The sequence below is a fragment of the Micrasema longulum genome, unplaced genomic scaffold (genome assembly GCF_059751315.1).
Source record: "Micrasema longulum isolate JH-2025_06_02 unplaced genomic scaffold, ASM5975131v1 h1tg000912l, whole genome shotgun sequence".
NCBI lineage: Eukaryota > Metazoa > Arthropoda > Insecta > Trichoptera > Brachycentridae > Micrasema > Micrasema longulum.
Window position 1 is genome coordinate 62,284 of NW_028278103.1, and position 19,956 is coordinate 82,239.

The 19,956-nt window shown below is 31.1% G+C and overlaps 1 protein-coding gene across 1 annotated transcript in view; it reads right to left on the reverse strand.

The window, feature by feature from the left end:
* Positions 1-637: 637 nt before the first annotated feature.
* Positions 638-19,956, reverse strand: part of LOC148278207 (uncharacterized) — a 355,411-nt gene continuing 336,092 nt past the window's right edge. Inside the window, exons 9-11 of the mRNA XM_088231756.1 lie at positions 13,831-13,980; positions 10,210-11,411; positions 638-1,429 (exon numbers count right to left, since the gene is read on the reverse strand). Coding sequence (XP_088087882.1) covers positions 787-1,429; positions 10,210-11,411; positions 13,831-13,980 — 1,995 coding nt within the window. The 3' untranslated portion in view covers positions 638-786. The remainder of the gene's footprint in view (positions 1,430-10,209; positions 11,412-13,830; positions 13,981-19,956) is intronic.

The window sequence follows — 19,956 nt, forward strand, 5'->3', positions numbered from 1 at the left end:
AATGTGTGGCTTTTTATCTTTTACGGAACGACAGTGAATATACCCATGAGAGCGTCTATTTAAATTATGACCAATTATCTTAATATGCTAAAACAATGTTAACTACGTTTTTAATATTATACATACAAAAATCAGTCGATTTTTTTAAAATACAGATTTGAGTGAAAACCGCGCAGTGGCGAATTAAACAACGCACAGTGTGATATTATATATTTAATATCTATTATATTCGACAAATTTTAAATTTTTATTATGTTAATAAAACAAAAAAATATTATTCAACGTCAACGTCAAAATTTATTTTGTTGATTTGACATTAAATAATATAACATCATTATATCAGTCAAATTTGGATTCACGATTTCCATAAGTTATTTTCAAAAGCTCATTAATTTTATGAGATATTTAACATAAATAATAAAACCGAAATTTTTAAACCAAGAAAAAACAATACGTTGGCCAATTCATAAGCAAAATCAAGTACTATGATAATTTAAATATGAATGTAGCTTAAAAGTACTGCACACAATACACAAAAAAATACCACAAGCTAATTTTGTTGGGTGCGTGGTTTTTTGAAAATATTTTTTGAAAATATTTATTTATACGTTTTATAGCAAACAATTTTCTTTGTAAATTTTGAGACAATGTTATGTTGCAAGATACAAGTAGTTTACAAAAGGTAAAAAATAAATAAAAATAACACACTGTACGAGGTTTTAAAAAACGCATAAAGAAACAGTTCATCCCGCGCTAAACTGTGGTTTCCACCATCTCAAGCTCTTGTCAACAAAAGCTGTCTTTGCCTTCTATGTACATGTCTTCAGTTGAAGGAACGTAGACTCCTTTGGAGCTACCATATCTAGATCCCGCGTTATTGTGATGGCTGCCATACCTACCCAGCGTACCCCCGTATCGCAGATCGGTTGTATCCTTCATGTACCTCTCATCCGAGTGCGGATCGTATCTATGGTCTGAGATGTTGTACCTAGCGTCGTTCAGACCGTATCTTTCAGCTGTTGAATACTTTGATCCCATACTGTACTTGTCTATTGTCGCGTACTTTTGCGGGGGAGTGTAATTAGGCTCATTGGCCACATATGTATCAGGGGTGGGGATAGGATACCTCCCTATTCCGTTAGAGTGCATATGATTTACATGAAGGTGGTTATTTGAGCTCGAGTTGGCCTCCATCTGCGCTTTGATCTTCTTCTTCTCTCTGTGCTTGTGCTGGCAGAACCGGATGCACATTGTGAAAATGATTGGAATAATGAGGAGGCAGACGGCACCGGTGCCTATGAGGATGTAGATGAACGGTATGCCGAATTGAAATGCGCAGTTAGAGTCTTCTTCGTCATACCCAGATGGACAGTGGTTGTTTCCATCACACCAAAGAGTAGCTGATATGCAGGCGTTGAGTTCCGGGCATCTGGAAACAGAAATACTACAGTTAAAACAATGTTTCAATATATAAATAACTTGCAATGAAATGTTAACATTGACGAAAATGATCGATATGCATGCATTATAAATCATCAACATATTACAACAGAGATGTGGAACATTGGAGATCAGAGAATCATCCTAAATGTTATAAATTATAAATAGTACAGCACCAGCGGAAACACTTTGTTCATAATATTTTTCTAAGAACACACTGCTAATTGAAATGAGTCGTTTGATTGAAAAACGTTCTTTGAAATATCTTTCAAATGGATAAAAACGTATATACTGGGGGTAAGAGAAAATCTGCCTATTCTCCTTAACATAATAAAAATACTGTTTAAATGGGCAAAACCATATATGTTCTGAGATGGAACCGTAAAAACGGTAATTGCAATTCATGTGACATAATTCAGAATGCATAAGTACAAAAATAATATAGTTTATACTTAAAACGTAAATGCAACTCTTATGTTATAATAAAAAAAACATATTATAAATTGTTACAGTTATGATGACGTTGCAAATTTTTCGCGATAAGGAAGACCTGACAGATTTTTTGAGTGTGAGTTTTTTTGTGAAATTATCAAACACCATTAGAACTAAGATAAAATATTAACGATACCTGCGTTTTTCACACTGCGGTAGATAACAATTAAAACATTATGTCGGTGTATTTTATTGGAATTAATAAAATGTCTTAATCTTTTTAAGCTTATCTGCCCAAAGTAATTTTATAAGGTTTTTTTATGGTCAGTATAATAAATGGAATTAAAAACATGATGAAAATTCCGTTAGTAAAAATAAAACCCCAATGTGTTATCCCTTTCCCGTTCCCGAGAACTAAAAGGTCCCGATAAAAAGCTTCAAAAATAGGATAAACCTTACTTTATGTAATTACATTAGACGCGAGAAATTTAAGGAAGAAATGGAATAAAGGTAGAAGTTTCAATTTAACTTACACGATCCTAATACATGTTAAACATTTTTATTATATATAGCTGGGCAAAGCAAAATATTATATTAAAAGCAAATCTTTCATGCAAAACTTAAAAAAGAACATAATTTTAATTAAAACTGCAAGCTTTAAAAAGTAATAACACGCTCAGCTTTTATTTTAGAGGCTTGTCAGAAGGTGGAAAAGAGAGGATATGGAAGAACCAGACCAATTGGTCTCTCTTCAACGCCGACATCTTTCGGCAAAAACGTTCCTTTTTATCTCTATCTTATACATTTTATTTTATTCCTACGGACATAACATTGTATATCGGATGAACGAAACAAGAGTGAAATAAGGAAGTAGCTACTCGATCAAGGGTTTTTATATTTTTGAATGGTTTTTACTTTGACCATTATTTTGTGTATTAAAATATATTTATTACTCAGGATAAATTTTATATAATTAAATCTCTACCAGCAAGCAACGAAAGGCGGCTTAGTGGGATGTTTATAATAACTAATGCATATTTTCTTGTTTTGTAATTTAAACTTATGTACTCGTATGTACACTTCCACATGCATAAGAAAATATTACAAAAAATTTAATCAATTGCATTCATTGGCTAATGGTTAAAGCTTATTTTGACTAAATAATTTCGAATTTAAAATTGTTAGAAAAAAGAGTCGAAACTTTTATTGACGTATTTGAGATTTCTACGAATTATTTCACAAAATACGGAACTAAATAAGAACTCCATTATTCTCTCCCTGGCGATGAAATTGAACAATTTATTGTTTGCAAAAATTTTAGTATACTCTAAATACTGTTGAATAATTTTGCTTTCTTTAAACGTGTTTTCACGCAGTTTGTAAAATGTATAAGGGATCGTCACGAGGGGTAGATATAAGGTAGAAATAAACTCATCAACTTAATGGCCCGCGCGACATTTTTCACCGTCGAGAAATAAAATTCGCTTTTTTCGTGAGCGACCCATTTTTAGCCTTAATTGTGATCGGCCTTTTTCTCGTAGTCCCGCCTAGGGGCGTATCGTTTATTCGAAAGTACAAATGGAAAGAAAATAAGGAAGCGAGTTTATGAAAATGCTTAAAAGACTCGACTTCGCAAATGTAACTAGAGGTTATTTCTTTGACTCTCTGAAGGTATAAACTCTGGACAGAATAAAAAATACAGTGAAAATACTTCCTCTACATAGCCGAAAACTGTTTTGAAGACCCTAGGTCTTTCTAATGGTTTTACTTATTGAGAAAAGCAATATTTTCTTATCAAAAAACGAGTTACTCATTTATAAATTTCAATTTTTCAATTTCGTAAATAGCAATTTATTTTGGATATTACTTTACTATATTCACTGCCGCTTTCACTGAGTGTTTGGAAAATTATATGTAGGACCTTGATCGGATATTATCACAATGACCATATGGCAAACACACATGGTAGCTTAAACTGTGATTACTTGTATTAAATTCAGTTTCAAAAGTATTTGTTAATTACAATTTTCAAAAAATTCATATTTATCATCATCATTCCCACACCAATCGCAGCATATCTTGATCAGTTTTGTTACATGAAGGTAAGATGATCAGTCTTACGCTTTAGGTACCAGTCCAGGGACTATGAAATATTCTCGTGTGAAAACACCCTTTAAATTAAATATTTTATATCAACCATGTCGGGAATCGAACCCGAGACATCTTGCATGGCAGGCTAACGCGCGAGGCTGATTTATATTACATTATTATTATCATATTAATTTAGTACATTTAATTTTGATGGATTACATTGCTGGTTTTGTTTCGATGCATATTTTGTTCATTGGTTTTATTAGTATCTGATGAATTTTTAAAAATTGTTTTATTTTAATGAATGTTTTTTTTTTTAAATAATTTAATTTTAATAATTTTTATTGTTAATTTAATTTAAATGCGTATTTCATTCATGTTTATTTTATTATTTATTCGAACAATTTTTACAATAATTCAAATTCAATTTAATAATTTATTTTGCTCATTTTATATAAACATGTATTTAGTTAGTGTTAACATGTAATTGATGAAAAATAAGTAGTGTCTTTTTTTTTGTTTCAATATTTATGAGTATTATGAATTATTTTTGTATTGTTTGAAAACCAAAGAAAGAAATAAATAAAAAAATTATTTTTATTTATTTCTTACCTTCGACGCCCTTCATACAAGCCAAAAAAATATAAATTTCACAATCATGTATCTAGCACCGCTTATTTAAATGTTTTGACTACACCGGCTTAATAAAGTCACAGTTAGTAAGTACTATGTTTGACAAATTAAACACTAAGGGTTAGAGAAAGGCCACACTACTTCCAAAATTTACAAATAATTCTTCGTGTGAAATGGAGCCAGATATTGACAGGCACCGTAGCGCAGTTAGTTAGACGGCCAACTGTGAAACTAGCGTCGCGGGTTCGATTCTCGCCGTTGCGAGAAAAAAAATATAAGAAAGATTTTATTCTCAATTGGTCTGGGTGTTGAGGTGTATTTTTAACTACCCCCTTCTATATCCCCTCTATCTCACCTGCTGACAAGCCTCAAAATAGAGGCTTAGCGGGTTATTCCTTAAAATAAAAATCCCTGGACAGTGTCTTTAACTCGATGGCTACTCTCAGGTAAAAATCTTTTAAAAGAATGCAAGTGGTTATTACAGCGTGGTTTTGGGTAGGATTGAAATATGCATAAAGACTGAGTTTCACGGTAATAGTTTATAGTCCATGAACTCGATCTTAAGTGTATAAAATAATCTAGATATGCGGCAAGTGGAGTACCAATGCAGTGCTATTTGCACCACTAGGTGTGAGTATAACGATAAAAATATACAAATATATGAAATAACTGTAATTAATCTCACTTACGAATAATATAAAGGTTTTAGCATTTTTGTTATAAATCTAAAGATGTTGAAACAGCTGGGTAATCCGTTCAATGATATATAGTGAGTACTGTAAATGCCTACAATTTTATATTCTATTCTCAAATAGGTTTTTTGTGCCTCTGTTGAAATATTTGCTATCATATTCTAAAATATTTAAGGTTCATACAGTAGACACTCTTTATAAAACAGATTCTGTTATACAAATTTACAACGAAGAAAAAATAAAAGATTTTGAAATGAAAAAAAGTCACTTAGATACCAACATAATAATTAAATTCCTAAATTCCACAAGTCGTGGTAAAGCTTTGTCTTCAAAGGTGTAAAAAATTATATTTATCTCCCCAATTAACTAAAAACTATTAAAAATAATATATTAATAAATATATTTAAAGTAAATCTAAAGAATTTTTTTTAACAATTGTAAAATCTACATAAATATTTAATTTGTCTGAATGAATTATTGTTTATGTTCTTTTATTTATATATCCTGATTTTTTTTCTCTCATGAACTTGATTATTTAAAATGATTTAAACTCTTATAAATAAACTACAACAGTGTAAGTTACTCTCCAAGCACAAGAGTTAGTCTCTTTTTTTGGAGAGTAACAGTAATAACATTTACTAGATGTATAAAAGTAGATCTGTATAAAATTTTTAAAAAACGTGTACCTTTTTTGAAATTAATAAAAAAAAAAATCAGCATCATCATTATACCGGTAATTATTAATTTGCATTAAAAACAAAACAATTAATGTCACGCTTCAGGTACCATTCAAATAATTATACAATATTGCGTTTTGAAAGCACGTATTGAATATATATAATAAGTCGACCAAGCCGAAATTCGAATCATAGACTTTAGCCATGGTAGGCAAACGCTCTTATCGGTAGACAACGAGACGGATCCATTTGTACTCGATTTTGCTTTTCAAATTTTTTACCCGAAAAAAACTTCTGGGAAAGATTTCTTTTTTTAAAGATGCATTTAAAATATCGAATGAATATTATCATGTCATCATACATTATCATACCGTCCGCACCAGATGGTGCATATGGTACTGCATTAGTGAACTAAATGCAACGTATATAGATCTTTTATGACATAAATGAAAGGTGACCAGCATTAAGCGTCAGGTGCTAGTGCAGGAATATGAAATATTGCAATGTAGAACCACTTTTTAAATTAATATTTCATGTCGACTATTCCAGGAATCGATCTCGGGACCTCAAGCATGTTATGCGAATGCGCCATCCACTACGCTACAAGGAGGCGGATTTATTTCTACGTCTTTTCCTTTTTCAGGATTTTTACCTGAACACTCTTGCCTTACTCTGGTTCTATTTCACACACTTAACTGTATTTTTAATCTGTCACGATACCATTAAAAAAAGACGATTATGCCATTTATCGTTAGCTCGATGCAAAACGGTGTGTGAAGGTTTAATATTCGTAATTCTTTTTTACAATCTCTTACTTTTGCAGGAGGCATAGAGAAAATGAAAAATAAATAACGCCATTCGTTCGTTCAAGAGTACGCTATTTTTATAGCTACCAGATTAAGCCGAGAGAATTGGCGGGAAAAGAGAATTAGGTAATCAAAATGGAAGCGAGTTGGCGGGAGAAACATTATGTTCGAAAAGTTTCACGTTCTTTGTTATGTTCCAATATTTGAAATTTGATATTTAAGCATACGTAATATTCTGGGTTTTAGCAGAGCTTCTCTATTGATTTAAAAAACAAAGACAAATCGAATGAAAACATAGTAGACAGGAAATTGCAGTTATTATTTTAGAGTATAATGTACAAGTCTAGGCATTTTTAGAGCTTATTACTTGTCGTTGTCTTGCTTAAAATATCACTTTTGAAACCATAAATTATTTACCACTTTTGAGCTTGGTAGTGTTGTGAACACACGAATCAATGGTCTAAAGTTTGAACCCCACACTACTTAATCAAAAAAAATATTTTTCTAGAATTTTTTATGACTTTTAGATAAATGCCTCAAAATTGTAAGATTAAAATAAAGAGAAAATCCCATTATCTGGATTAATAAGTGCCAGACGTTATTCGGAAATTCAGGAATCCGGATAATTGGATTAACTTAAATTAAAGTAAAGTGTCAGAAATGCAAATCTACTTCCTTTTAAACCGAATCGAACCCGGGACCTTAAGCAAATACAAATTGAATGTAGTATTAAACTTATTCAATTTATTGATCGTTTGGAAGCAAAGCGATTCAAGATTGCAATTTTTATGATGTTGTTATTAATTTTATAAGATAATGAATACCAAGAAATTTTCTTGGATGAAAAAATCGCATCAAACGGTTTTAATTTTATTTCCAAGTTCTATGTAAGTAGCAAACCGGAAGTGATTTCCTTCCTGTTTTCCAGAACCAATCAAATTTTATTTCCTAGAGACCATCCGATATCCCCAACCAATTAATATCTCGTTCTTCTTTTCTTTCCTGACCCACTTCCTCTCAAGATTCGATTTAATATCCGGTAATAATGTTTCTGCTATTGCACTTACAAATTGAACAAATTGCATTTACCAATTGAACGCGTGCATTTTCAAACCTCAAATTCATCAATTTTATAAGCAATTTTATTTTGAGTTTATAGAATTTAAACGAAATTGACGGTATGCATACTTTTAATTCTTGAAAATAAAATATAATACCGTATTTGCTCCCTAGATGGAGCATATATTACCTACATCGGGACCTCCCTATCAGCTGCCAGCTTCAGTTCATATTTTATACGACGAATAGCAATGAACGTTCAAGACGTTGAGAACTTGATACTTTAAGTAAGCAAGCGACGTTTAGGCTTAAAAGTGACATCATTGTATGTCCCAGCTAGCTGTATCGCTTGATGACAGTTGTGACTAGATACAACGTCTAGTGATTTAAATCCAGTATCTATTTGCTTAAAAACTTTTTGACTTAAAAAAAAAAAACTATTGATTGTTGATAAAAGTTGACCACCGCATTCCCTTCCTAAGATCTTGATTAAGCCCCTAAATGGGTCAGTCAAGTCTTTTTGATAATTACGAGGTAGGTAAAAGTTTGACGCATTTGTTCTAAAAAAATGAGAAGGGGAAACGGTGGTGACAGAAATATTTGTATTTTGTTATGTTTATTTATGGCACAAAAAAAATAATACTATGCTACAAATCTGAAAAAAAAACCTAATACGTTTTTATTTGTTGAATATTTTACAGAATTCTCATACCAATTTTCCTCGCAAAAACTTATAGCTATTTTATTTTTATCGCGCATGTCAATTCTGCCGAAACTGCGTGCCAATAAAAATATTTATTTTAACGCCGATAAAATATTTTCCAGGCTTCGTTATTTTATAACGTAATGGTTCAATAAATACTGATTTTATTGGAGAAAGTAATACATAGAATGGCGACACGACATATCGTTAGATTGCATGATTTGATACACGTAAAAATACAAGAAAATTTTCTTTCGAAACGCATACTAGTAGTTCCGCAGGCAAACATATCTTTCAGGTATAAAAATCTCACTCAACGAATGTTTAAACATTTTCTAAAACTTAATGAGTCAAAATGAATTAATTATCAAAATAAGTAAATTTTTAATGACCTATTTGGAGACTCAAATGATTTTATGTTTTGTGGTTGAAATATTAAAATTTTGGGTTTATATTTGCGGTCCATTAAGTCGAAAATACCTGGTACCAGTACCTGGGTCTTGATTACAGTGAGAAGTTAACAGTAGGAAGTTGTTTTCAATTATTCAAAAAGTAAAATCGATGTTTAATACAAAAATGTGAATATTTGTATTCAAATATGTTTATGAGTATTATGTATTTAAACTAATATTAAATAAAAAATCATAAAAATGTTCCAATTTTTTCTACAAAATTTTATTTTACTTTATAAAAAAATTAGGATAACTCTGTTAACGGAATTATGATCCGTGAGTTAAAAACGTGGAATTGGAATTTCACGTTTTAATAATTGAAAAAAATAATCAGGTTAAATACACACCAAAAAACATTGAGATAAAAACAAAAATCATTGCGGTACCTTAAAAATGCTACTAATCAATTCAGTATTTTGACAAAAATAACCAAATCATGATATTTTGCTCCATTCGTACGCGTGATGTAAAAATTTTGCGTTTCTCAATATCAAAAATTATCGCAAATCACCTAATATCCTCAATAAAATTAATTGGCTAAATGACTAAACGAAACATTAAGTATTATCAATTTTAATTCTAGGATTTCTTTTATAATGCGTTTATCAGAATGATGTATAGCTGGAAACATTTAAAAACTGTTTATTATACAGTCGTCTTCAAATAATTAAAGTTAAAAAGTGAGAAAGATTTAAATTATTAACTTATTTTATTATTACTGGTGGACTTTCTTTTATTCATTTTACTTGTGTTAAGTTTGAAAGAATTTAAGTTGTGAAGTTACTTGAAATGACTTCAGTGTTCAAATTGCGCCGTTTGAAAAAACAAAACTTAGTTTTAATTTGTGTTTTAAAAAGTTTTTATTTCTGCGAAACAATTTTAAATTACTATCGACGATGTAGTGGAATAATAATATAATTATTCAAATATCTTATTTTCAAAACGTAGAGGTTTTGCTTAAAATAATGTACAAAATGTACAATATGTGTACAAAAAAAAAAATAGTAAACAAGTTTACTAATGCCGCGTTTTAAATAAATTAACAAAATAAAATATTTTTAGGTCAAAGTTTTTGAAACTTGTAAAATAATTCCACGAAGAATAAAATATCCAACGTTGAGTGAAATTTTCTACAGATTATGAAAAAAAGATTTCTTGACCCGTGTGTATTTTTTTATGGTTAGTAGTCAAAGAATTTTAAATTAGAAAGTTTTCCTGAATTACCTGTAAGGACAATCCTGAATGATGTTTGGCATAGACGAGATGGAAGATACATACGAAGAACTGGAACCGCCTGGAGCTTGCCTCTTGGATACTTCCATCCACTTGACCGTGTACTTGCCAGCTTCTCTCTGTATGAATTCCACGACGAAACTTCTAGAATTCGACTCCAATATCAACTCTGAGTCTGATTGGTCCCCCTTCATTTTCCAACCTTTGGAAAACAATTCCACAGTTTGCACTTCGAAATTTGCCTTGTCATACCCGATACTAGGCACTGGGCAAATTTCCTTAGGAGAGTAAGTTTCCAGGGCGTAGTACACGAGTATCCTATTTGCCGTCGGGCATACAGCGGCAGAAAGTTGATTGACTTCAAATCCATTAATTTTAATGTAAATGTAGTCCATGTTGGAATCAACAGGTTCAATTAGCCACGGCTGATGAGTACAACTATCAGCGCCCAAATCATCTGACCGTACACTTTCCGATACTATGTTTGTATCTAATATCTCTGATAATTGTGAGTCATCGTATTGAGGATTTTTAAATACAATATTTCCACTTGATCCCCTGACTCTTCGTTCGCCTAAAGAAGCATCGCATACGCTATCATCAGTTGAATCGACTTGTAAGAATTGATACTCTCCTTCAAAGCCAAAGTCATTGAAATCTTCCGTGATGTTCATCATCGTGATAGTCAAATTCACTTCGACAACAGATGCTGTAAGAGTTTGAATGAATATAGTTTCCGTCATATTGGAACAAATACAATCACGTGGCAAAGCAATTCCTGGCCAAGGGAATTCAGTGATTTTCAATTCAGCAAAACCTAAAGAGGTCGGGTAACTTCCATGATACCTCATGTACGGCCGATCACATTTCCATCTTCCTGTTCGTGTGTCTTTGTAGGAATTGCAATCTTTGCTACCGAATGCAGTTTTAGTGAATGATAACTTTATTTTTTCTCCAACTCCAGCTTCAAATCTAAGAATGCAGCTCATATTTTGTGATCCTCCTCTTCCATAGAGGAATATGCTCTTTGGAGATTGAAATCTTCCGGAGCTTTGTCCGCTGGGAGTGGATTTGAATACTCTGTCACACAGACTCTGCGATCCACGTATCGCTTGACCTTGTTGACTGATGTCGACAAACTCGTAGCGGATGACAAATAGAATAGGGTAAAGAGCTGATCCTTGTCGTAAAACCTGAGGACGAAAAAAAACCATATTAATGAGCAACAAAAACATAAGTATATACATATATCTGGATAACCACACCATTTTTATTACAAAAATATTCCAAATAATCATAATTTATTTTATGGTTCATGCATGGTGGCCCCCAAGGTGCAGTGGTCAAGACGCTTGACTCACACACGAAAGGTTCCGAGTTCGATTCCTGGTGAGAACAGAAAAAAATGATCTGAATTTTCTCAAGTCTGGGTGTTCTGTGCTATTAAAAAAAATGGAATGGTGGAATTAAAAAAAATCCCCTTCAAAATATTTATTTTAAACATTATTTATAATTTTTTATTTGTTTCAGAAATTAAAAAAGTTGCAATGTTGTAAATTCGATAGTGATTTTTTTTATTTATTATTAATTTACGTGCATTTAATTTTAAAAGGTCAAGTTATGTTATGTCTCGTCTGGCTAGTGAAGTAATCATGTATTTTAATGGTGATTTTAACTTCTTGTCAGCAATATATTTTTTCTAAGGGTCACTTAAGCCATTGTAAAATTTCTTAGGGGTTTCTGCATTTGTCCTTGATAAGTAAATTTGTGTCTATTAAGTAAATAATTTATTTAATTACACAATTTTTTTATAAAAAAAACATATCATATTGGTAAATACGGTTTATGATCCCAATTAACATTTAACAAACTCATATGAAATTAAATTCTAAGGACAACAAATTATTGCTTGCTATAAAATTCATTGGGAAGATTAAATTTTTTGAATGTTGAAATTCAATTTCCAGAACGTCATACGTTGGGTTGTTTATTTATAACTCATTTGCCTGTTATCCTTCAAATGTTCTCATCAACCTTCAACACACCTTGTAAAAAACTGTTAAATGGTGCAGAGTTCATTTAAAAGGTATAATTAAGGTATTTCTTGAGAATATTTTCCGGTTTCCATTAGCTTGAACATTTGGACAGACGAGCAACTGTGTACCCTTATCAAACATTTGCTTTTGTGGTGAATTTTCAAGTAACACAGCTTCAGTTCTATTTTAGAAGAGAATGACATAAAACGGTTAACTGAAATGTTCATAAGACATTAACATGTGAAACAACATATTTTATTCAATGTTTATTCATAGAACCAACATATTCCGTCGAATAATTCAAACAGTCTTTTTTATACTTACTGAATCTGGCCAAGAATATTTTACTGGATTTGTTAATAATGAAATATCAATTTATTGGTTTTTTAAAAGCTTATTTATAGAATAAAAAAATGCGACGGTTTTTTTACAGTTTCAAATTAACAACGGTAGACTGCTGTTAATTTGAAAGAATTCATAGATGAAATACTGTCGGATAAAAAAAAATATTTTTTACTACGTATTAGTAGCATAAAAAATATTGTCTAATTTAAAATTTAAAATTCCCACAAAATTGTCCGTTGCATTGGCCAAGCCCCTAATACGTCACGATTCGTGTAAATTTTTAAATTTAATTGTGACCGTTTAAATTTAAATATAACATCGACACAAAATGAGGGTACTATTTGCAAACCCGGCAAAATCCATCTTTCTTTATTTTGAGCAAATCACAAAAAACTGATTGATGACAATATTTAACTTCAACCTTTTTTTAAAACTTGTATTTTTTATTATAATCAGTAAATATTTTATGCGTAAGCAGTGATGGAATAAACATGATTACGTCAAGTAACAGTAGTGAAATAATATTTTTTTTTTTTTTCATTCCAACTTAACAATACTCAAGTAGGAGTTGCCATGTTTGCAACAAACCCGATAATTTAAAAGTCAAGTTCTTACAAAATAGAGCCGTATTTTGACAATGTTATAATTATTGTAAAAAATTGTATTCTGAATAAGTTTCAATTAATATCTCACTTTTTTTAGATTTTGGATTTTGCCGGGTTTGCAAGTAGTACCCTCATATTGACGTTACAATTATCAAGGCCAAACATGTGGCGTTTTTGTAGGGACATATTTAAAAAAAATATATATTTTTAAAGTTATGCGTGAAAACGTTTCTCCACAATATTCATATTGATTTTGAAAGTACAATTAATTTTTTTAAATCCATTTCATTACCGGTATTTATTTTTAAATTCACTCAATTGTAGTAAGAAATATAAGGAATAGGAGCAATAAATCATATGCCAAATAACAGTACGTACTAAATTAAATTATACAAAAATACAAAATAATAAAAACATAAAAATATATTGATATATACATATTAATATTCTTGATGCATTTATGTGAAAAATTCTAACATCCTCAATCTAATCAAATAAAATCAGACGTAGTTTTGAATCTGTTGCAAAACACCGCTTTTTTGGTCAGACGGGATATTTTTTTCTTTTTCTAGTTAATAAATAAAATGGGATGGGATTTTCAGAAATGTGGAAGTAAATGAACTTACTTGTTCTATAGTCATCTCGGCTCCCGTGGTGACGTAACTTTCTTGGAGAGAACATGGTCTTGTTGAGCGGGTACTGTTGCTAAGTAGAGTGTGGTCGCACAGGCGAGGGACTTCTTCTTTACAAAACTCCCCGAGCAGACTTGCGTTGTTCTAGAAAAAACATACAGTGGAATTAACGGAGTTGTAAATTTACTAAATCAACAACCAAAGCTATATCATTGAGCAGGAAGGAGTAGAAGAGTACAAAATTAAAAATACAAGCACAAGTTTTCTTCGCATTTACGTTGACGAATTCGTATAGGAACAAATTTATATTGGTAGAAAGAAACAAATCTATGCATATATATAAAAAGCAATGTTTGTATGTATGTCCTTGATATATAACGACTAATAACTACTCAACTAATTTACGTGCGGTTTTCAGCGAAATGTAGATTTTTGTCACAAACATACCTATAGTGCTTAAAATGTTCAATTTATTAAGTAGAAAAAAATCTAGGAGCGTAAATATTTTTTTCGTCGCTCACCGAGAATGCAAATACAAAAAAGTTAGAAAAATGTTATTTTTATTTGCATAAAAAAAAGTTTTTTAATGTTTGCAAAAAATATTGGTTTTTATGGATCCCAATCAGATTCTTTTCTTAAATTCCTTTTTTTTAAATATTTACCAATTTACTCCCTTTTAATGGATTTTCAGTAGCAATAAAATAATATTAACTGACATTTAAGACATTTTTTGGAAATCGCATTCCCACGTGCGGTGCACCCCTGTTGGTTGGAAGATCAGAGTTCGACATTTGCAAAAATAATTTGAAAAATCATTATTTTATGTTTTGGAATTATAACATAAAAAAATACGTAGGTACTTACTGAAATTCAATATTTGAAAATGAATTATTATAAGTTCTAGAATTCAATCATTAACAAGTACCTCGGTAAAACATGTACGCTAAATACAATAATTGATATTAAACTTTCGATTGTATTTCTTTGATTTATATACGAGAATGTGCTTAAATCTAGCAATAGCAAAGCATTGCCGGGTTCAACTCGTAATCTTATAAATTATAAACATTTCAAACGTATTATTAACTCATAAGAAATAAGTAAGTATATACAGTGTATTTTATTTTATTTTATTTGGGAAATCAACAGTACATATTTATAGTAAACAAACAGATATAGTGTATAAACTCAGAACTAATAACAGATTTCCACATAGTATACAAAGTTAGTAAAGAAAATATATTACATATCAAATAAATACTTACAATTTATACATATAAAAATGTTATTTTCATGTACTCAATAATCAAATAATTTTTTATATTTATTTTAAGAACATTAAGTTACTGAAAATTGGGCGGGATCAGGACAAGGATGCTTGAAGAGAGGATAAGGAGGGGAAAGGAGATGTACATATTTATTATTATAATGTCTACTAAGTAGCATAATGCATTTTTACTATAAACGAACAGAAAATGTGTAATTAATATTTGAGGCATTAACTTTTATTCAAACATTAAAAAAAATGTTACTAAATATTTGTATATAACCCCTTACCAACTTTCTAAGCCTACCGGTTTCAAGACGTATCCATCTCTTTGTCAGGACACCAATTAAACCAACATGTAAAACCCACTATACACCTTCACCATAGGTGTTGCACAAAAATATATAACGAACACGACATTCATTTTAATAAGCAACCCTTGCACGCACTGTTTAGGTTATGAAAATATTTTATATCGTGTGTTTATATTTTGGGTTTTGCAAGTTGGTTTAATTGGTATCCTGACGAAGAGACGGGTACTTCTTAAAACCGGTAGACGTAGAAAAGTCGGTAAATGAATGCATACAATAGTTTATTAACATTTAGAACAGAAAATGAATTAAAAATAACGGCGAAATATGCATTCTTTAAAAAATACACGGGTTTCCTTTCGTTCCTTCGCATATGCCTCCCATATATTATACAAAAAAGACAAAGGGACGTCGGGCTAATAACGCCTAGCTTAATAAGACAAAATCGAGGTTTCGTGTCCTGTTTTCCGCACCCGAAAACTGAACCGACTTGGCTCTTTTTTTTGGACGAGAGTTTCAACAAGAAATTTTCTGTATCGGAACCTTTCCAATTCCATTAAAATATTTTCATACCGTACGTCTGAAGACACTGGAGAAAACTGGGTACTTTATTTGGTTTTTAAATGGTCTTAGCTTCCAAAAAAAACTCTTGATCGAAAAAATTATGTGTAAAAAAAAACTGCTCTTGTACCATAATTCAGGGAGAAAATATGAGAATACGTTTGTATTAAGAAAAGTTAGACCGTGGTTCCCCTTGATTATTTGTGTTTTTAAATTTATTTTTGTTACATATTTTGATTTTTATTTTTAGGATCTGCAAATTGCCTTCTTTATTTTTATTTTATTAAAAGAAGTATTTTATTATTTCTCTGTGTCCGAGATTACTAAAAATACGGTTTTGTGTGTGAAATAGAACCAGATTGTTAGACGAGTGTTTTCGACTGAATGGCTACTCTCAAGTAAAAATCCTGAATAATAAAGTCGAGTGAAGATGAGTTAGCCTTGTTGTTAAGTGGTTGGCGATAATTATATATAATTTTAAATTGAATTGTAAAATGCTAAAACAAATGCTAGTGAGAAGAACGTTGATAGTATCATCAATATTCGGCATTCGATATATTTCCTTTTTCGTAATTTTATCTAATGTTGAATTAAAATTTGATAAAATTTTTAACTGGTTGCGAACAATTCAATGCTAGCAAATGGGAATCACATTATAGTTTTTTTTTTTTTTTTTTTTATTAAGTTTTATTCATTTTAACAAGTAAATAACATACAAAATTGTATTTTTGTTCCCGCAAAGCCGAAGCTTGTCTGCGGGTTACATTACATTATTTTTTTTTAAATTTATAAGTAAGTACATAGTTTAATAATAATTAAAGAATAAGATATATTTATACACTTAAGTTTCACTTGCTGTTTAATAATTTTTTGACTATTTTTTTTAATGAAATTAGGTTTTTTTCTTCACGATTTTTGGCTGGTATTAAATTGTACAGTTTTGGTACTACACTACCCATTGTTCTGTCACCATAGTAGTTTTTTTGTCGTGGTACCATCAGCTGCTGTGCCGATACTTGTCGGGTCATGATCTGGTGGTTTATTTTGGATTTGAAATTGCAATCGAGGAAGTGATCTGTCATTATCTTATATTGACACTGTTTGTTAATTGGCAAAACGTTAACAAAATCAAATAATATTTTATTGTTGTCTTTTGCCTCATTCTTTATTTTTACAGGTACGATAATTTTTAAAATTTGTACCTGTAAGCTCAAGACTCTATCCGTATAAGATTTAAAACTTAATCCCCATATTCTTAATCCATATTGAATAATTGGGTCAACTAGCCCCAAGTAAACTAGTCTCAGCACTGGGTATGGTATGTATGGTTTTAAATGGTACATGTTAAGTAAGCAAACTCTTAGCTTATTGCAAACTGTTTTTATCTGTTCTTCCCAATTAAAAGTGGAATCTATAATAATACCTAAATACTTATAATTTGATACGTGATCTATTTTTGTGCATTTGCAGTCTTGCAGATTGATATGCAAGCATTCGTGAGTGTGTGCATATATTAACAAATCTTCTTTTGGTCTATTATATGGGGACGTAATGTGTAACGCTTTCGTTTTTTTTATATTTATTGTTAGGCTATAATCATGTGACCATCTTAAAACTTGATTAAAATCCGATTGCAGTTTTTGCTGCGCGTCTATTTGTGAGTCTCCAATAGCAACAATTGCCGTATCATCTGCAAACTGATAGCACAGTGAGTGTTGTATGACATTTGCCATAGAGTTACAGTATATCAGGTATTCTAGGGGACCAATTACTGACCCCTGGGCTACTCCCGTTTTTACTTGTACTTTTTTGCTGAATATGTCTTGTATTTTCACAATTATATTTCGATTTTTGAGATAGTTAGCGAGTAGTTCTTTATACTTTCCTCTGATCCCAGCATCGTCCAAACATTCTACAAGGCGAGAGTGATCTAAGGTGTCGAAGGCTTTAGCATAATCGACGAAAATAACAATCACGTGTTTTTTGTTATTTAAGGCTTGGTTTATATTGTTTGCAAAGTCAGACAATAACTGTGTTGTGTTTTTTCTTTTTTGAAACCCATACTGTTTACAATTTATTATTGAATTCTTATCAAGATATTTTGTTATGTTCTGAACCAAGAATGTTTCAAATATTTTATTTATACAAGTCAATATAGAGATAGGTCTATAGTTACAGTATTCCAAGTGAGAGTTTCCTTTGTAAATAGGCCTTATTATAGATATTTTTAGACAATCAGGATAAATCCCCTTTTCTAGACACAGATTTATTATTTTACAAAGCAAGTGACTGATATTTTCCTTTACATATTTTAAATCCCGAATTCTTATTGAGTCTATACCTGGCGATTTTAGTGAGTTTAGTTCGGTTATAATTTTTTGTATTTGAATGGGCCTCGCATATGGGATACGCAATGATTGCATTTGTTTTTTTACATGTACGTTATCCAATAGAGTTTTAATTTTGCAGTTATGTTTTATTTTTTCTACTTCATTTACAAAACTCGAGGCGAAATTATTTACTATATCATTTATTTCTGTATTTGAGCCCATGTGTTTCATGACAACGTCATCAAGGGAGTTTACATTTTTTCCTAATAAGCGATTTACGGTTTTCCAGGTTTTCATCATATTTCCTCGGTTTTTTTCGAATTCGGTTTGAAAATGTTTTATTTTAGTTTTTTTTATTTTCAGAGTCGTGTTATTACGTAACTTCACGTAGTGTTTTCTATATGTACTATTTGTTGGACTGCTTCTCCATTTTCTAAACGCAATATCCCTCTCACGCATCATATGCTTTAAGTCTCGGGTTATCCAAGCTTCGTTACTTTGTTTACTCGACAGTTCCTGTTTTTCATATGTACATCGTTCGTATATTGTTTGAAAAGTATTGACAATTTGATCGAGCAGTAGCGATGGACAGTCATATTTAGCGGAAATTTGATCCCATTTTATATTCGTCAGCATGTGTTCTATTTTTTTATTGTCCAATGACTTGACTTTATTTGTTGTTCTAGGTTTCGGCATAGGTATTAGAGGCGCGCTGAGCACTGTGATGTAATGGTCGGAGATTTTGTATTGAATGACCGCGGAATGGATCGGGTATAAGTAGGTGCGAGTGAAAATGTGATCGATACAAGTTTGCGAGGTATTGTCTCCGCTCATCTCTTCTCTAGTGTAGTCGCGTATGCATTCATCCATTCCATAACTACTCAAGATGTCTTTATATCTAAGTGATAAAATATTATTGTTGTCTTTAGTGTCTATGTTCATATCTCCAATTAAAATTAATTTTTCTTTGTTAGGGCAGTTGTTTAAAAATACTTCAATTTCATTTACAAACAAGAGTTTGTGCATAGATGGTGGGCGATATATGCACATGATATTAAATTTGGACCCATCACGCGTGACTCGTAGGTATAAGCATTCGTAGTTTTTAGCATTTAGGTCTACTTCTGTACATTTAAAAGTATTTTTTATAAATACCATGATTCCACCACCACGGCGGTCACTTCTCAGTTTAAAATATTTTTCATATCCATTTAAGTTAAAATGATGAGATGCATCTGATTTAATATTAACTTCACTTAAAATTATAACGTCGATGTTGTCACTTGTATTTTTTAAAAGTACACATAGTTGGTCAAAGTTTTTTCTCAAGCTTCGTATATTTAAATGTAAGAAATTAATTAGATTATTTGTTTTCGGAAGCGACGCCATCCACTGCTCGATCTGCTGGTGGGCGGTGAAGACGATATTGTCATCGTTGAATTCCGCGCCGGTAGTGATGATATTTTAACTACAGTAATATGTATCTGCATAAGTGCTATCGATAGATAATTATTTGTTAGCGCCTACGCCCGTGTCTAGTGCATTTGCTTGCTCTTGACTCGCGCTCGCCGTAACGTTACAGTGAAATATTTTCGCAATATCCATTTCCATATTTATGATAAACGGCCTTGTTTGCGCTGCGTTCCGTTTT